A 19889-nucleotide genomic window follows, 5' to 3' on the forward strand; every position below is an offset into this window, starting at 1 on the left:
AGCATAGTAATGATGTTCCCTGACAGAAGGAAAGGACACTGAGAAAAGCAGAGAGACAAATGGCATGTCGCCAAAAGGCTACAGGCTTGGAGCTGCATTTCTGGTCCTCTTGGTTAGACACTTTCAAGGGATTTGGAAAGAGGTAGAAGGTTAGGACGGATTTTGCTCAATGATCAGTTCTGGGCTCCTCCACTCCAGCCAGCAGAACTCTGCCCTATGTCCTTCTTGCTGGCTGCCAAGTGGCTATCTGTCTAACCACTCCTCTGCTGAATTATCAGCAGGACACCCTGCTTTACGTTCACTCTGGAAGGGTTCTCCCAGGTGGGCTCGGTCTAGCCGCGCTAATGTTACCAACATGTCCAAGGTCATCTGTATTTTGGCCAAGGTGGGCGCCTTGCCACCCTCTGTTACCTCTGGTCTCAGCCTGCTCCGTTTTCTCTTCATGAAATGTCTTCCCTCAACCCTTTAACAGCAATAGTGACGACAATGACGAGCGGCCACCATTTATCAAGCACTTACTGTGTGTCGGGCTATGCTAAGCAAGAAACATATTTTTTAATCTCACCCAAAAGTGACACTTTGGGCTAGGGAGCCTGCACAGTTGGCAAGGTGCTTGCTGCACACGAGGATGTGTATTCCATCCCCAGAATTCCCAGGTGTGCAGCACACGCTTGTATTCCCAACGCTGGGGAAGCAGGAGGCAGGCGGATCCCTGAGGTGTTAAGCCCCAGGCTAGTGAGATACCTGTCTCATAAAAAACCAAACAAAAAACCCAAGTGCTTTGGTTAGGGTTTCTATTGCAGTGATAAAACACCATGACCAAAGCAAGCTGGGGAGGGACGGGTTATTTGACTTACTCTTCCACATCCCTGTTCATCACTGAAGGAAGTCAGGACAGAAACTCACACAGGGCAGGAACCTGGAGGCAGCAGCTGATGCCATTGAGGGGAGCTGCTTACTGACTTGCTCGCATGGTTTGGTCAGCCTGCTTTCTTATAGAACCCAGGACCACCAGCCCAGACGTGGCCCCACCCACAATGGGCCGGACCCTCCCACATCAACCTCTAATTAGAAAATGCCCCAGTGGCTTGTGTACAGTTTGATCTTATGAAGGAATTTTCTCAGTTGAGGTTGCCTCCTCCCTGATGACTCTAACTTGTGTCTAACATGGACACCAAGGTTGACAGCTCCTCAGAAATGAAACCTGGGATTGAAATCTGGTCTCCACATGTACAATCATACACACACACACACATACACACACTAAGTCATGCTTTGTGGACTCAGGCGGGCAGGGAAGGAGGGTAGGGGTGCAGGGGTGAGGGGAGCTGCACTCTGCTTGCTCCACCACTTTCTAATTTCTGAACTTAGATTGACTTTTCTATCTGAGAGTCTGAGACGGAGCCGCACATTCTCCCTGACCACTGTGCCTCCTCGGCCCACCACCCTGACATCATACTCAAGAAGCGAGTGCTCAGCTTGTCCTGTTTCTCCGAATATCACCAATGGTGTGTCCTGACGGATCCTGAGAATACTGACAGTTCTGATGCTCTTTCTGCACCTGGACACACACCTCACGGCTTCTCTTGGCGATTTCCTCCAACCACAGGCCCATTACATCCCAGTGCTAACAGGAACAGACACAAAAGAGTCAGGATTCCCAGCAATGGGGGGCAATAGCACACCAGTCCCTGCCAGAGAGACCACCAAACCAGCAGATGTTGACTGCAAATGTCCCACATATCTGTGCTTGTTCCAAGTCCAAGAAGCTAGCAACTGGAGATGCCCAGGTAACTTAGATGAGAAAATCAGAACCCAACGGGGCTCTATGAGTCAGGTCTACACATGTCACGCAATTAACAGTTTACAATCATCCTTTCATAAACTTATGCTGGAAGTTCACAGCAAAATGTAACCCTGTGATAAAATTTATTATTATCGGTATTATTATTATTTTCATGACAATTTTGCATGTAGCTCAGGCTAGCTGCAACTTGCTATATAGCCTTGGATAACTTTGACCTCCTTGATCCTCCTATCTCCATTGCCTGAGTGCTGGGATCAAAACCTAGGGCCTTGTACTTGCTAGACAGGCACTGTGCCAACTGAGTTACATGCCAGTCCCACCTCTCTCGTTTTACAGGTAAAGGCACAGGCTAACTAAGCCGCTGGGGCTTCCCCACTTCCCTAGGGGTAGTGCCTGTACCGGAAACCCTGATTTGGACGTCTAGATCCGGATGCTTGTCTCACAAACAGGAGGGAGGACACACAGATGTGACCCCACTCTTTTGTTCACAAGCCTCTCAAAGTTCTTGCCACAGTTTGGCACCTACAGGGTCTCACGTATCCCAAGCTGGAACTCACTATGTCACTGAGGGCGACCTATGTTCTGGATCCTTTCTGTCTCTGTTAAAGTGGTAGGATTACAGGTGCGTGCCACCATGCCCAGCTCTCCAGAGGTTTCCTTGTTTATTTTGTTTGTTAACCATTTCTTTAACAGTTGCAGGATGCAATGGCTGAACTCAGCACGGGATTGCCCCCTGCCTTCTCTTACAGCCATGCAGCTCAAGTGGCTGGCTTGGAGCTCTTTGTCCCCATGCTTCGGGAGACAAGACTAGAAGCCACATCCCAACGAAATCTAACGTGTGGCTTCTTCCACAGAGAAGTTTTGACACAGCAAATGACAGCTGCTTCAAGCAATGCTCCCAGGCTTGACTCCTTTGCTTGGTGGCTGGGCCCAGGAAGCGAAGACACCACACTGTCTACGGCCCATACTCGGGGCACTTTAATCTATGTCTATATATAGTACCTGCTCAGCAAAGTTAGCTGGGTCCTGGAAGCCTCTCCCAGGGGAACCAGGTGTCCGGAAGCTCATTATTTCTATAATGGTAACTGGGATCTGGAGTGGGAACGCTGTGACCAGAGAACTAGCAGGGCGAACTCTGCTCTCAGGGTTTTTTTTTTTGTTTTGTTTTGTTTTTTTGTTTTTTTTTGGCACAGGATGCCAAAACCAACGAACAATAAAACCTTCAGGTGCTCTCTTGGCTTCCCTTTAGATAACCACTTAGCAGATCTGGTTCAAGCAGCTGGTCATTCAGTCTCTCTCCCTCTGCTGCGTTGTCTGTACAACGGTTCTGGTTCAAGCAGGGCTCGGCTGTGGCTGCGCATGCGCACACCTGCTCTTGGGCTCTCAGCATCCTGCGGCTGTGGAATGGTACAGGACCACGGCAGTGATCTGGGCAAAGAGACCAGTGGTTGCGCAGGCACCCGTTTTATCGTCTTATACATCTCTTTGTGGAATATTTATACTTCACTGAAAACCGCGGTAACATCCCGCTGCCTACTATGGGTGGCAGGAGGCACAGCTCGGTTCTGCCCTCCTCCCTGTGAGGGTCTCCAGGCGAGTGGTGAACCTCTCTGAGCCTGCTTTATGCGATACCACCATGGAAGTAGCAGTAAGCCTTCGTATCCACATGAAGGTAAAAACGAGATAACAATGTGGGAGAACTCTCTCCTTCCTAAAAGATGTCATTGGCTTGGAATAGCTTCTCTTTCAGACCTTATTCTTCTAAGCCAGGGTCTCTGTGTCACAGTGGCTAGCTCAGACTCCTGGCTATCTCAAGGGAGCTTTCCATCTTGGCCTCTTAAACAGCTGTGGCTGCAAACCTAGGCAAATAAATACGCACTTATTTTTTTTTAGGCCACCACACACATATTCTATCAGAATTCCTCACAGTCACAAAGTTCTATGTAATCATTACTTTATGTCTGCCAAGCTGCTCCTGAGAAAATAAGCTAAGGTAGCACCTCTGGCCAGTGTGGCTATCAGAGCATGGGACTTTCCCTTAGGAGCCAAGCTGTGTTTCACATGGGTGCATAGGTAGTGATGGTTGCACGAAATACCCACCCTGTCCTGTGGTGCCTGGTCACACGCCACTCCACTCACTGAGTCTCCCCAGTTACCCAGGGCCAAGGGAAACCCTTCCTTCTCGGAACTCACTTTACCCACCAATAAATTCCTATTACTTCAATTCGGTAGCCATTTGCTGAGTGTTGGTCTCAGGCTGGGCTAAAGATCTGAGCAGAGGGATAAATGGGACTTATCTGTCCTCTAGGAACCGTGATCTGGTTCCCGACTATCACCAGCTACAGAGGGAAGATAACATGCTAGAGAAAGCCACCTTCTTCACTGCAGCAGCCTGGAAGGCAGCAGGGGCTGAATGTGGGTGGCTGAGTGAGAAGCCACCGTGTGACTGGGGAGTGGGCTGGGGCAGAGCACAGGGTAATGCTCCCGACACTCAGAGACTGCCAGAACCGGGCAGCTGAGGCAAGGGATGGTGTGTGTGTGTATGTGTGCGTGCGTATGTGTACCTGCCCCTGTCAATTCCATCATGAGAGGCTGATTTATCCTCATCTCTCCTGTGAGGCTGCAGGCTAACTGGAGTTAGGACCCAGGGACCACAAGGTGCCCCCTTCCCATAGCTGGGTGGAATACACTGCATTGAGCTGGGGCTCAGGACACAAACTTAGTGAGTGCTCACTGAAATTCTCCACAGCAGAGAAAGCTTCTGAACCAGCCTGTACCCTGAGTGCAGGAGGCTATAATTGCGTTGGTCCGGAAAGTTTGCCATGCTTGCCTCCGGATGCTTAACCCACTTTTCAGGAGCCCAGCCCAAGCTCTGCAGACCTTCTGCCAGGGGGTCAGACCTGCTCTGGAGAAAGACCTTTCCAGCATCTGCCAGTTTCTAGGCTTGCCAGTCTGCCTCCCGAAAGCTAGAGGGAGATCATTCCAGAGGCAAGGCTATGGCTAAAAAAAAAAAAAAAAAAAAATCATGTTTAATTTAAAAATTAGAAGCTGGAGCAGGCTGTGAGCACAGGGGTTGATTGAAACAAAATTTAAATTCCTGTCAAGCCCATTTAAACACGGGGGCCCTTCATAGACAATTAGCTGCTCCCTGTGAATGCTGGGTAAACTCGGGCCTGGTCACTGTGAGAAGAGAAGCGCCCACTGTGAGGCACTGGAAAAAAATTAACTAAGATCAGGCGGTATGAAATATTTAGCCTTCCAGTATATCACAGGGGTCTGCAAGTGTAAACAAGACAAAAATCGATTCCTTGGTGCCCTCCAATCAATCCCCAAAATGGCGAGGGCATCTGCTTTGGCTAAATTTTGTTTACATCGGCAGATTTGCCTTAATTGCGGTTGTTTATCTCTCGTGGTCCCCGGGGCCCTAATCTCCCGATTACTAATACTTAACACTCATTTCACATCTAAAGCTACTTCTAATCCTCAACAGGTTTGGGGGGCTCTTAAAATTATTGAAGGCACAGAGGCGGGAGCCGCAGCCTCTTTGTGAAAGGCCCATTTCCTATCTACTACCAGCTGGGCCCAATCGTCACCAGGGAGCGGACGACAAAGGTGCTAAAACGCTGCTCCACAATGACTGCCGCTCCGCCGGGGATTGAGCCGATGAAAAGGAGCTTTGATGGGAAATCTGAACAAGAGGCTAAAGCAGTCCAGCCAAATAAAGTTACTGTCATAATCAAATGCTGTCAATCACCATGAAAATCCAATTAAAAAATGTCTCAGCACAGCCCTCTTAAGTAGAAAAATGTACCCTATTTATACAAATTTTTGTCAACTCCATACCGATCCCACAATTAGAAAGTCCTGCTATTAATTGAATCCCCCTCCCCCCCGCAACTTTAGACAGAGATGCAGGTTGCACTGAAGCCTTCTGAGGGAGCCAAGACAAACACAGCCTATTGGTGTACAATTAAGAGTTAATCGGGTTACATTTTAAAATTCCATTTTTATTTGTGCCAGGGGAACCTTTGCTCGAATAAATGAAGGGTTCCTTTTCTCCCACTTCAGACTCAGTGGCCGTTTCTACAGAGCGAGCAGAGGAGTGCGGAAGCAGGACACAGGGAAGAAACTAGTCCACGCTCCGGCAAATGTCTCTCGGTAGACCAGGGCCTGATGTTTAATTCGAATCTTGAAAATTAAATAGAGGCCGGAAGGCCCAAATGTCTGCGCTGCCTTTCTATGGTCTCTAAATGGCCATGTGAACCTCAGATTACCTTGCAGACAGGTTTAGCACCCCCCATAACTGTATCTGAAGCCGTAAGACTCCCAGTCCCCAAAGGTCCTGCTCAAAACGGCTACAAATTAAAAAGCAAACAACCCATTACACAAATCCAGCTGGCTACAACTGTAAACAGGAGGCTTCTCATATTTCCCCCCCCGCCTCTGACATTCCTGGTTAGACGCATTAATAATTGATAAGAATTGCATCTATTTATCAGCGTGTTCTCACAGGGAAAACAACTTTGCGAGCTTCAACAGCAACTGCCAAGTCCCGGGGACTGGCTTTTGGATCCTTTATGTACCTTCAACAGCTAACCATTTCTGGGCTTCTGCAACCTGACCGCTATTCCTGTGAGCACTGGGGCACGAGGGTGGTGTGCAGCGGGTGTGCTGACCGGGGAGACCTGGGGCTCTCCTGATAGTGTCTCATCAGGAGAAGAGGGTGCTGGCCAGGAGATCTCCTTTACTCCTTGACTCGAGAATGGTCTCTTGATTTGGAATTAATGGTTGGAGGTGAGTTCTTCAGTGGTCAAATGATTGTGATGTGGAGCAACACCTGCCTAGCACTCCAGGCTGTTTCCACCTCAGGGTAGGGCTGAGAAACTAATGTTTGTTTTGCTGTTGATGGCCACGTCCTACAGCTTGGTGAAGCGCTTTGACTATCACCCATGAACACAGTAATGTCCTAGAAGCTGACTGTACCAGGATGAGCTCTCCCATCAAACAAAAATTTTAATCAGACCACGTACTATCATATGGGGGTGTCATAATTTCCAGGGATTGCCTGTCCTTGGGTGAGCTTCTTCTGGGGATGCGTCCTGTTTGTCTTCAGCTGCTCCCGTCAGAGCAGCCTTTATTGACTGGATTAGCGAGGACGGTGCATGCAAAGAATGATCAATAGCATTTAGTCTGATTGATAGGCAAGGCCCGAGATAGGCACTGAATTATGAGAGCATGCTCTTCCTTCAGCAGACTTACAATCTAATCGGAGAAAAAAGCGAGTTTTGTTAAACGGTGAGCTTTCCCTCTGACTGCTCCTTCTAATCACCCAGAGGGCTGTAAAGGACAAAACAAAACATATCTGTTCCCTGACCACAGGGTTGGGGATGCTCAGTCTAGTTAGAACCCTCACAATTCTTCTCCAAACCTCTCAGATGATTCTGTGAGGTGTGAGGGCTGACTCCCCACACACGACTGGCTCTGGACGGATGAGCATGTCACTAGATGCTGCTCAGAGTGGGGAGTGAGCCCTGCCAGGGGCAAACCTGAAGGAGGAGGGGACCTTAGGAAGAAATGGGGCCCGCCTTCTAGGCTGGACACTTAAAGGCAGAACCTGCAGGCATTTCAGTGTACCCAATAGGGGGATGCAGGCTAACAGTGTGGGTCCCTCAACCCCCAGTGAATCAGACAAGAGGAGAAGAGGGGGCCAACCATGCACCTAAGATAACCCCTTTCCTCGTGGGCTGGGACTGCAACCCTTCACTGTGCCTTGAAATGAGATGCTGAGAAGGTGACAGCGCCATAAACCATGAGCAATGCAGGCTCAATGCAGCGTTCAAACAACTGCAGTCTCGAACAGGTGAGTCATGGCTGTAAGGACAGATCAGAGTTGGGGCTAGGGAGGTGGCTCAGTGGTTGCTGCTAAACCTGACTTTCTGAGTTTAATCCCCCGGGTCCACATGGTGAGAAGTGGTCCCTGAAAAGTCCTCTGACATCCACATGTGTGCCATGATGCTTGCATATACAACAAACAAACAAATACATACATGCAATTAAAAGAGAAAAGGATCTGACTTGAAGGATGGGGGAGTTATCCTCATCTGGAAATGAGAACTGCCAGATCACCATGGCTAAAGCTAGGTCTTTTCCATCTGTATCTTGTCATGTGCATGCCTAACACACGCACACGCACACACACGTATACACACACCTGTAAGCATACATGTACACACATATACACACATGAACACATACATGCGCTTATTATTTAAAGTCTCATAGTGGTCACATTTCGGGAGGAATGAAGCCTGTTTGCTAGGCTGTTTCTGTCTTGCTGAAGTGCTAACATGCCATCAGAAATTCAAATTAAAGCAGACTGATTTAGCAATGTCTCAAGCACCCAGACAGTGACTCTGGCATTGTAATTATATCATATGCAGTTAAAGTGCTAACATGAGTTTTACTAGAGGATTCCTATGTATAAGGAAACACAAACATTACTTTAATACCTGTGGCGGGGGTGTGTGTGACATGGTTATCAGTTGGACCCTATTTGATGCTACCATCATTTGCCAATGACTTTTGTTCTTGAAGGAGCCCCCAGTTAGGACTTTTGCCTCTAAATTCTGGGTGCCACAGCTAATGAGTGTACAGACAGAGTACAGAACCCAAAGCAAAAATGAAGTCTGCAAGAATGAGCCAGATGCTTAAGAAATTTTAAAAACAGGTTTGTATGCGGCAGGCATGTTGGTGCAAGTCTATAATTCTGGGGGTGGGACTCAGGAGGACCTCAAGGAAGGGAGAGAAGGGAAAAGAGGAGGAGAGGAAGAAGGAAAAGAACAGACACATTATACTTGACACAAGCGATGGCCAGTTGTAGCGAATGCCATTCACATTCCCAAGTGCTCACTAACCACCCTTGGTATTTAAAAAGGTTTCTCCCAGCACAGTGGTCCTGAGCACCCTAGGGGGCTGTGGAACTGTGTCTTTTCTGGCCTTCAGCCTCTTCAGTAGGATGTGGTGGCGATGCTGGATAGGTGGGTCCTGTGTTTCCAGAAAGCTGAGCGTCTTCCCACCTTTTGTCAACCATAGAAGACCTCCTGGTCTCAGGGATGAGCCCCTTCTCTACCCTTCTTCAGCTCCTTTACCTGCCTCCATGGAACCCTGGTCACCCCCTTTCTTTTTCATCTTTCTGGTTAACAAATGATCTTAAGATAGCAGAATAGAAGTCATCTTAGCTTGCAAAGTACATTTTGCCTTTCACAGTGGATTGGAAGGTCTGTGTCTCGCAGCAAGCAGAGACATGTGTGTGAACCCCAAAGTCAGGCTGGAATCTGAGTGCAGGAGGGACCAAAATCTAACCCGGGACCCCTTCGCTCTTTGAAAGAAACTACAGATGTCTGCTTTATCGTAGTTGTGAGAATAGCCAACCACAGTATTTGAAAATGTAATTACAATCAGGTTCAAGCAAACAGAGAAGCTACCAGTGACAGTTTAATTTAGAGGAGTTAAACAAGTTAACATCTCTTTGCAAGTAATTAAATGTTTAAACAGATTTTTCTGGAGCAGTTTGGTGTTTATTAGCCCCCAAACATTACTACCTTGCACATACAAAGCCTTCATGTTTGCAGCTGGGATCAGGTGGAGCGAGCAAACATCCAAAACCCTGTTGTGATTATGGCTGAACCCCTCCCCTAAGGTCCACTCCTGCTTGTATATCCAGCCCCACGATTTACGTGGTTCCTGAGCAAATTGTGACATTCCAATTGCAAACTGAGCCCCAGGTTGCTTCTTAGGAACAGAAAAACCAAACTGGGGGAGAGGCTAACACAGGATACCCTGTTCTGGAATGCACAGAGAGACACACAGGGAAACGCACAAAACAACAGGCGTTATTAGAACCTACGGAGAAAACCCATGTTTTTAAACAGTTACCGAAGCAGGATAGTAATAGCATAAAGACAATTTCTGTGCCAGCTTGTTTTTCTGAAAATTCTCTCTGCCACTGAACGGCGAGAACAGATAATAACTATTAGTAAATCAAACTCCTCTGCAATATCCAGCTGTGCCTCACGCATTTACATACAGATAGAATGGGTATATGTTTTTAATATGTATGGGATCTGTACTTTTCCCACAGCCGAAGTGTGTGCTACAAAGGAGGAGGAGAATAGATTCGGATCAGCATGAGATAATAAAGTGGCCTCGATAAAGTATTAGGCGGCGATTGATCTCAAACCGGGACGCTGCTTTTTTTCTGACCTGATTACTTACTATGCATAGATTCCATTAAATAGAGCTTAGACACGGGAAGCTCTAGGAAATGCTCGAAATGCATAGAACGATCTCCGTGCTGAGCCCAGATTGTAACTGTGGGTGCCTGTGGCCCTCGCCTGTCTGCTCCTGAGCTATGACCCTCATTGGGGACAGGCTGGGAGGTTAAAGGGTTGCCTGACAGCTGGTGGGAGCCTGGCAGAGTCCCACTGGGAGGACGCTTCTTTTTCCTCCCCCACACCGAGCAAGCACCCTCCCTGTGAGTGGCTGCCTCTTCCTGAGCTGCTTGTCTGGCCTTGACAGGAAACTGGAAAGAGCAAAATAGGAAGGTAGCCTGGGAGCTGAACAATCACGGAGGGTCACAGTCCCTTTGAAAAACTAGTGACAACTATGAATTTCTCTTTGCAGGAAAAAAAAGATGCAAATCTGCACATGAACACAGGATTCTGCCTGGAATCTCCGGCTCCTCGCTGACTTCCCTGGTCCAGGCCCTCTGACCCAGCACATTTCCAGGCTCTGCAGATGAACATGCTGGCATGGAAGGGGAATACAGGGAAGGACTGTGGCTCTTACCCTTGCCAAGTCACAGCCTGACCTTCATTACCATAGAACCTAAAGGGAGACATCACCTCAGATGCAATCCTTTATGGTTTGCAGAAGCAAACTGTCTACATAGCAATGTTCTGCATCCTAGCTTCTTAAACATTTAAACATATGATTTGAATAACAAAATAAGGCTAGGCCTCCCATCTCAAGTGTTCCTTCTGTTCTCAAGTTTAAGGATCTAATGCAGTATCTTGTCTCTTCCAACCCGACCTTAGGCATGAAGGGGAAATATCGTCACCACCTTTGTAGTGTTTTTCCCCTTTCCTCTCAAGTTGCACCCATCTTTTTGACTGGCAGAAGCTGACCCTGGTTGTCTGAAGCCTGATGATGTCTTCCACCTCCTTAGTCTCTACTGCCAGGAAACTCTTTGTCAAGGATTCCTGGCACAAGGTTAGAGAGCCCAGCGGCATCATTTGGTTCTTCACATGTGGAATCAGGATCACAGGAGCAGAGAGAGAGCTGACGGCAGGCTGACAGCTCATGGCTTCCTTTACTTCCTGGGCCTTACAGCTGACTCCTGATTGATAGAGTAGGCTCTTGATGGCTGAAGACACCTCCTGGTCCTTTGCACAAGCAACTTCCTTGCGGTTAACAGGATGTGCAATTCAGGAGTACTTACTCAAGCAGACGGGTCTACACAGGGTTCTGTACCGCTTTGGTGTGGAGTCAAAGTGTTTAGAGCCTTCTGCGTCTACACTGGCGTCACTAGAGGAGTTTCTCTAGCAACTGCCCAGCGGGGGATACATGGCCCAACCAAACTCCATCTTTGTGACTTTGGAACTCCATCAGATCAAAGTCAAAGGGGTTTCTGTTCCAGCAGGCACTAGAGGCTTCCACGGCTCTGAAAAGGTGTGGGGTGCACACACATGGGTGCTTTGCCTGTTCTGCCTCGTTAGCCTGGAACGGTCCCTTGAAATGAACACAGTTCAGTCCATCCTTCAGGGGCGCTCCACACACTAGCCTCTCCACACAGCATTTCCCCTAACCGCCCTTAGGGGTCCCACATAGCTCTTGCTGCTCCTCTAAAACTGCTAGCCGGGCACCTGACCTCTCCCTTGCGAGACTCGGCCTACGCGGTTTACTGTCCTTTAAACCACACATGCCGCTGGGACAGGTGCAGGCCCTTAGTGGTCTTTAAATGTCTGAGTTAGATTATTTGCCAGGCTCTGTGACCGCAGAAAAGGATATAGATATTAATGATGAAAACCTGGAGTGCATTGCTATTTGTGTGTTGCATGCGCACGTGTGTGAGTGTGCTGAACCTGTGGAGGCAGAGGTCAACAGTGGATGCCTTCTACAGCTGGAGTTGTGACCTGCCTGACACTAGGCTGGGAACTGACCTGGGTCCTCTGCAAGAGCACTACACACTCTCCACTGATGAGCCACTGTAGCGTTATGTGAGGCTCGGAGCGGCGCCTACAGAGCAAAGGCTGCGCAAGCCCGCGACTAAGGCCGGGCCAGACACAAATGCCTTTAAGCTGACAGAGGCCACGAGCCTGCGGTTTTTTGGCAGGCAGTTGCTACCTTTGGGCTAGCTCAGAAAGTGTGCCATAGCTGGAGAGCTGCTTCAGCAGGTTGCCCGTGTCCTAGATAACAAAGGTGGACCAATAGCCTGGGGCAACGGGCAGGGCAAACAACGTTAAGGCTGCTAGGTCAAGGATTTTTCATCTCAACAGAAAGCTAAGAAATGGGTTGGATCTAGCCATCAAAGCCATTTGCCACTTGCTCTTTGGTAAATGAGCTCGGTCTCTTGTGTGTGTGTCTGTTTCAACCCTTTAGGATATTAATCCATTCTTGTGGGCTTGGTTCGGGAAAGTGTGTGCCTGTTTCGAGGTTCGGGTGTTCACAGAAAAGTGCGGAGGCAACAAGCCACCTCCTGAGTACTGGTTACAGCTATGAAGCAACATGACTAGTCTGAGAACCTTCCGCATGAAGTTGAATATGGACTTTGGTCCTTAACATGCGAGCATTATAAAGATTCCTTGACCCAGTTTCACAAGACTTCCATTTAGGGCAATACAGCTATCTGAAGAACAACAGAGAACAGAATTTAGTAGTTCTACACTGAAATGTATTCTGAACCTGAGATTTTAAAAACTTTAAGAATTTAACCTTGTGCTGGGTGGTGGTGGCACACACCTTTAATCCAAGCACTTGGGAGGCAGAGGCAAGCAGATCTCTGTGAGGTCAAAAAAGAGATTAACCTTGAGTTTTATATTTAGACTTAGAATGACATGGACAATGATTTTTAAAGCTTGATATTGGGTACTTGGGCCTGTAAGATTATTCAACTAACTACAAAGTCTGAACGCTGCTATGTGTATGGCCAGGCCCTGAGTACGGGGTGATCTGGACCAACCATCTTGCATTCATATCTATTTAGGCAGGACCATGTTGTGTTCCCTCCCAGTCAGAGTCACACCTGGAGTACATGTGAGATTTCCAAATGGTGAATCGATAACTGTCGTCTTTCCAAGCACCCCATCGTTGATTTTCTTACCATGACTTGGACGATGCTGACCCACAGGGAAATTCTGACAATTATGTGGGCCCTGTAGCTGACACCTGCTGGCTGGGGTACTTGGGAGATAAATTGCTCTTTTTTTTCCCCAAAAGGCACAGGCCCCCACCCACAGTGACAAATGGACTCTACAGCCCTTGTATTTCAGAGGAGGCTCTTGTCTTCAGATGGGAGCACCATCAATGAGGTTGTAGGCAGCGAGGGTCAAGAGGAAACTAAAGCCATTTATATGCTATGAGGAGTAAAGAAATGTTTGTTTAAGATTGGGTCTCAGGATGTGACTCAGGCTCAAGACAAGGGAAAACCACTATCTTTCCAACTCCCCTGTGTTGAGTTTTTGACCAAAAGTAGCCAGGCAGGTCTCTATCACCTTGACCACTGCAGCCGCCTCCCCCGTTTGCTCCCTCTTCACCAAGTTTCATCAAACAAGGACTGGCCTCACTTCTGCTAGACCTCTGGGGATAAATTCGCCAAAATCTTAACACTGAGTCCTGTTAAAGAAAAAATTAAGTGTAGAATGGCGCTTCCTGTGATTGTTTTTCTTTATTTTTTAAAAAATATGTATTTATTAATAAAAAGGTAGAACAGCATACATAAGGGATTAAAAGCTAAATGCCCACCTTTCAGCTTTATTTTTATGGCTTGTACCCCCTTCCTCGGGGGATGTTCCTTCCTCATTCATACATTCTCATGCATGTATGGTGCACACATGATCTCCAGATGTTTTATTTATAAGTGGCCAGCTCACGGCAGCACCGAACATGCACTTGCACACAGGTATCTGTTTTATGAAACCCCTTTTCTTGGTTCTGATGGCTGAGCTGTCCAGCCATAGCACAATAATGACCAGGTAAATGAGTCTCCATTTCTTGAACCTGCTCCAAGCTTTCTAGAATGTGACTAACTGTAAGATCTTCCAAACCACCAGAGACCAAACAAAGCCCAGCAACAAACAATAAAGCCCCCAAACTACTTAAATAGCAAATCAAAGCAAACCTTCAGTCTGGACATGAGACCCACAGTTACAAACTGCAAAGGTTTTGGGGATGAACTTTTAATTTGACGCTTTTAAGAAAAGTGAGACCTAGTCCCGTGTGACATGAAAGAGAAATGTACCTGCCGGTGACAACAAAGGGACACGCATTATGTGGCGATGGACTCTGCGGTACTCAGAAGCTGGGGGCTTAGAACAAAATCCAAAGAACAAAACCCTCTGAACCAAGAAGAGTGAAAGGCACCTTGGTTAAAAAGGCCGCGGCTGGCTGACTGCAGTCTTCTGAGGACAGGGAGCAACACCAAGTGCGGCCGGCACACAGCTGACCTACCCACTGCTACTAATGCTCCACACAGCGCCCTTCTAACAGCTCGCACCCTCCAATAAGGGACCACCTCTGTGTCTTTCCCTGCTTGAGTAAAGACTGTCGTGTGCAATCAAAGCAAGATGGCCACAGCGTCGGCCACCTCCCAGTTTCTGTTTCTGAGGAAAGACGAAAGATTCACAGCAAACTGATCTCATTTCATTCTACGTGAGTCAAGAGGATCCCACACTACAGTCATGATTCCTGGGAGGACCTCACTACACACTTCTCTTGCTGTCTTCTGTCATCAGTCCCAGGACTACTGAACGGGAATAAGAGCGAATGCACGAAGCTGTGACCCCTGAATGAAGCAGATGAAGAGGGTTCTTCGTGAAGCTTCAGAATGGAGGGGCTTTCCAAAGAGAAACTGAAGCCCAAGGGTCTGACTTCAGAAATACCTACGCAGCGCTGGGGATATGGGTCAGCAGGACAGTGCTTGCTTGGCATGCGCGAGACCCTAGGTTCAGTCTCCAGCATGGAAAAACTCTGCCTAAGAAAGTAAGTCAAGTTGGCTTTCTAGCCTGTGGATTTTTTTTTTTTAAATGTTCTGATTTTTTTTTTAGGGAGGCTGGGGCTAAGGGCAGAGTTAGGTATCACAGGCTAGCCTCATTTATAGCTGAGGATAGTCCTTCAGTTTCTGATCCTCTTCTACCTCTCAAAGGCCACAATCACAGGTGCGGCCACCATGCTAAGGTTATTAGGTGCTGCTGATGGATCCCAGGGCTCCGAGCATGCTGGGAAAGTGCTCTACCAATTGAAACCTCCCTCCAGCCCCTCACGCCAGGCTCTGCTGTAACACACTGAAGAAGATCTCACTCACCATCAGTTCCTCGGGGGCCGGTCTTTCTCTGGGCTGTTTCCTCATGCTGCAGTAGGAAGACAAAAGACTCTCACTCATATTTGTAATGATGTTGTTGTTGATTTCCACTCTCTTTCTGCTGGAATTGGGATGTTTGCAAAATGTTGCGGGCTATTTGATCACACTGTGAAACTCCAAGACTGTGTTAATAAAATTAACCTTGGATCAGTGGTTGGAGCCAGCGACTAGTTGACAGAAATTAGCCATACAGTGGTTGGAGGAGCCAGGGATATGGATAGAGAGATACACAGGAGGGAGTAAGGAGGAACTTCGAGATTCAGTGGTCTTTTTGGTTTGGGAGAGTAGAGAGATGCTTCTCTTGCTGGATCTCTTGCCAATAAGGATGGTTGTGTCTCAGCTTCTCTGAGACAGCAGGTTTTCACCCCAACATCTGACTCCTGAGTCTTTACTGGTAAATAGAACGATAGAGACTTAGTTAAAACCTACATTTGGTGGCCATGGCAGAGACAGGCCATCAGTAGATTCTGGTGTGGCCACTAAGCTGGCAGAAAAGCAACAGCAAAATCCACCAGCTCAACTCTTGTCCAAAGTACTAACACACATTCCCGATCTTATGAGGGCCTTGAGTCAGACTTCTGGAGACACTGGGAATCGGAATTCTTTTTATTTCTTTTTTTAAAATTTTTAAAATATTTATTTATTTATTATGTATACAATATTCTTTCTGCGTGTATGCCTGCAGGCCAGAAGAGGGCACCAGACCTCATTACAGATGGTTGTGAGCCACCATGTGGTTGCGGGGAATTGAACTTAGGACCTTTGGAAGAGCAGGCAATGCTCTTAACCGCTGAGCCATCTCTCCAGTCCCGGAATTCTTTTTATTAAAGTTAGTGTTGAAATAAAGATAGGTTATTGTAATTCTATTTTTAAAAGATTTATTTATTTATTTTATGTGTGTATTTGCCTGCATGTATGTATGTGGCTCGTGCGTGCCTGGGGTCCACCAAGGTCAGAAGAGGTATGAGATCCCCTGGAATTAGAGTTACAGGTGGTTGGGAACCATGTGAGTGCTGGGAACCCAACTCAGGTCCTCTGGTCACTGGGATCAGAGGGATAGAAGAAAGGTGACAATCAAGTCACATGAGAAAATACCCTTTGGTTCTGGTGCTCAATGATGAGCTGTAAGTAAAAGGTCAGATGATGCTACAAGACCACAGACGGCTCTCTACACATCTTCTTGACTTGCATTTATTTTAGCTAAAATGCAAGGTGATAATTCATTTCACAGTTTTAAGACAGTGAAGTTTAGTTAAGCTCCTAAAGAAACACATTCTTAACGCAAACCCTTCCTCGTCTTCTGTCTGGTAGCTGTAATCAGTAGCAGTTGCAATGTGATGAAGGACCAAATGGTACAGAGGTGACCGTGGGCAGCTGCCTACCTGTGACTGTAGGTACACAGGTTCCCCATTTTTCCGAGGCACTATGCAGGGCTGTTCTGCTTCCTGGTTTCACTGCATCAGCTTGAGGGTGTAGCATAGAACTGCCCTCTCCTGTTATGTTAATTTCACCTAAGGCCCAAGGGTGTAGCTTAGAGAGAACTCTCCCTTTACTGTCATGGTAATTCCACCTGCAAGCAAGGTTCTCGCCCGCAGGCAAGGTTCCCGGGTCAGCTTTTCTCTGAGCCTGAGCACCTGGCTTCCTCTTTTCTCTGTTCAGCTGCTCTCTGACCTTGGGTGCGGCCCCCTGACTTTTCTCTTTCCTTGTTCCTGATGGGGGGCTGGTGTCCTTTTGCCCCACAGTATATATACCCGACTTATGCTTAATAAAGCTGCCATTTGCCACTTGCTCCTTGGCAGATGAGCTCGGTCTCTTTGTGTATGTGTCATGTGTTCAAACCCTTAGGACAGTCGTCCGTTCTCGTGGGCTTGAGTCAGGAAAAGCGCGCGCCTGTTTCGAGGTTCGGATGTCCACAGAAAAGTGCGAAAGCTTACATGACCATGCCTGTTCTGAACTTGGAGCATTTGTGAGCTGAAGTCACGAAGAGAGACTGCTGTATTTGCTGACAATACTTTTTTTTTTATAGAGAGAGATTTAATAATCATTTGGTAAACAAGAACCATAGCTATGAACCATTAATGACATCGAGGACATTTGCCTTCCCTATAAATAACCATATGCACCTCTCAAATGCGGCATCCATTAGCAAGTGATTCAAGCTGTCTCGCCAGTGGAGTTGGTAACAGTCCTAATCTGACATTCCAAAGTAGCTGTATCTCTTGGGAAAACAAGGCTATTACCCACGATCACTTCTGTTTCGGCTGACATCTGTGGAAATTTTAACACAGGTTATCCCCCCTCCCCCCCGTCTCTGTAAAACTTTTATATAATAGTCAATTAATGTTTTAGATGGGAGGGTGGTAAAGCTTCGCACGCTGTTCTCCTGGCTGCCCAGCGCACTCCACTTCCAGGCTGGTCCCAGGCCACACAGGGACAGTACAGATGTCGGATAGCTAACCTCTCTCTGTGACGCCCAAAGCCAGGGCTCCGGGCAGCCCGGAACTGCAGTGTGGTGTTTCCTAATTTCTACATAAAGTGGGGCATGATGCACTTCTGAGTGTTTTCAGGAATCGCACGGGTAGGAAACGAAGAGCCGGATCTGTTTCTGGACAAGGGCTCCAACGAACAACCTCAGTGGGCTTCAAGGGCTCAGGAACCTGGTGTGTAATTAATAAGCATTTTTCCCGAGTAAGGCACGCTTTGGAACAAAAGATTTCTGGAGTAAAAATAGTTTCTAAAAGCTATGGAATATGATGCAAGCATTTTAAGTAAATAGAAGCAATTACACTTTTTAGATCTGGGGGAAATTTTCTCCTTCATTTTTTTTTCTGAGGGAATATAAACCGTCTGAGACATTTTCATTAAGAGGTAACATATTACACTCAGTCAAAAAGGTGATAAAGCTTGACATTTATATTAAGGAATATTTCTTGGTTTCACTTTTGTGGAACCATCAGATGGATCATGAGAGGGGGGAGGGGACAGCACACAGCTACTCTAGTGGAGCAAGAACTCCACGCAGCTGCCCACGCCACCTTGTAGTGCCCCAGAGAATGGCTTCTCCTGGCAGGGGCTGCCTGTGCACCTTGCAGGAAGGATGAAGGAGGGAGAGGAGCCAGGGAGTTATGAAGGAGTTTCAAAATGTTTGGTCTGTTCTGCCTCCTGCCCTGGAGGTCACCATTCCAGTGCCCTGAATGGTCTCCTGTCTCTGGGGTAATTCCCCACGCTGGGGTGAGCCTGAGGGCAGTGGAGCTACTGGCCTCCCGAGGCCACACCAAAGAAGTCCAGCAGGATTGGGGCAATGGCGCAAGGGCTAATAAAAGAAAGATGTGTCCTGTCGGGAGGAAAAAGGCAGAAGGCTGGAAAAGAACTCTGGGTTGAAAACTGTTTCTTCAGGGTAAAGGATAAGGTCTTGCTAGGAGGCTCCAAGGACCCCTTGTACAAAACCCTGGATTTCCTCTCAGGCCCTCGAGGGTTGGAGTGGGCTCAACACAGGTCTCTGTGAGACGTGACCCTAGGTGTTTAAAAATACCCAAGGACAAGTTATTTACTGAGAATCAGGTGAATTAGTAAGTGGTGCTTTTGCTAAGTAACAGGCAGTTTTACGGGTAATGAGGTTACATTAAATGAAAGCTTCATAGGTCAATCAACAGGGGCTAGAAAATTATGTATATTTTGGGAAGAAAAATCAACGAGGATGGCAACAGTACACGTATGGGAGGAATCCTTTTCCCAATAGTTTATTAAGTGGGGTGGGGGAGGCTCTGAAATTCAATCCTTGTGTAAATAACATTTACATAATTTAAACAATTTCTTGGCTTTGTTGCCCCAGCTGCCCAAGGCCCAGAAGTCCCTCCCATCTCCAAAAGGAAGCGGGGAGAGTCACAAGGTCTCAGAGAGCCTCGGAGTTAATGGCATGTATCATTTACATTGAGGGCATGACGGGTTTGCAAACGGGGACTCACCACTGAGTGATGAAATGTACGAACGGCTCCGAGAACTCTCCAAGCGGAAGGACTGGTGAATCCTGGGAGGGAGGAGGACACAAGTCACCCAAAGTCACAACATTGTTTTCTTCTTTCTTCCTTTTCCACCCTCCACCCGCACCTCACAGAGGAGCTGCAATGGCGGAAGGCCTCATCCAATTAAAAGGACTGGCCGAACCCTCCTCCACACGGTGAAGTAAAGATGCCAAATTTTAAGCCACACACATTTTACAATGGTGAGAAACGCGAGAGCAGAAAGGGAGGGGAGGTGAAAAAAGGACAATGATAGCCACGGGGTAGAAGGGAAGGTAGGGAAAGTGTAAATGAGAAATTAATGATTACTTAAGTAACACACAAATGGTCTTGTAATTAACAAAAGAGCTGGGAAAATTATTCTTGTTTTGACCTTTGTTTCTTTTCCTGGATTTGCTATTTATTTACACTTCCTGTTATTTACATT

At 47.4% G+C, this 19889-nt stretch overlaps 1 protein-coding gene across 6 annotated transcripts in view; it reads right to left on the minus strand.

Annotated features, from left to right (window-relative positions):
- Nucleotides 1–19889, minus strand: part of Map2k5 (mitogen-activated protein kinase kinase 5) — a 230621-nt gene that overhangs the window by 14835 nt on the left and 195897 nt on the right. For all 6 annotated transcript variants that reach the window (XM_085689209.2, XM_048423691.3, XM_048423693.3 and 3 more), the window contains 2 exons: nucleotides 19409–19470; nucleotides 15387–15432 (listed from right to left, as the gene is read on the minus strand). In XM_085689209.2, coding sequence (XP_085545335.2) covers nucleotides 15387–15432; nucleotides 19409–19470 — 108 coding nt within the window. The remainder of the gene's footprint in view (nucleotides 1–15386; nucleotides 15433–19408; nucleotides 19471–19889) is intronic.

This window comes from Myodes glareolus, chromosome 4 (assembly GCF_982192425.1).
Source record: "Myodes glareolus chromosome 4, mMyoGla1.1, whole genome shotgun sequence".
Taxonomy (NCBI): domain Eukaryota; kingdom Metazoa; phylum Chordata; class Mammalia; order Rodentia; family Cricetidae; genus Myodes; species Myodes glareolus.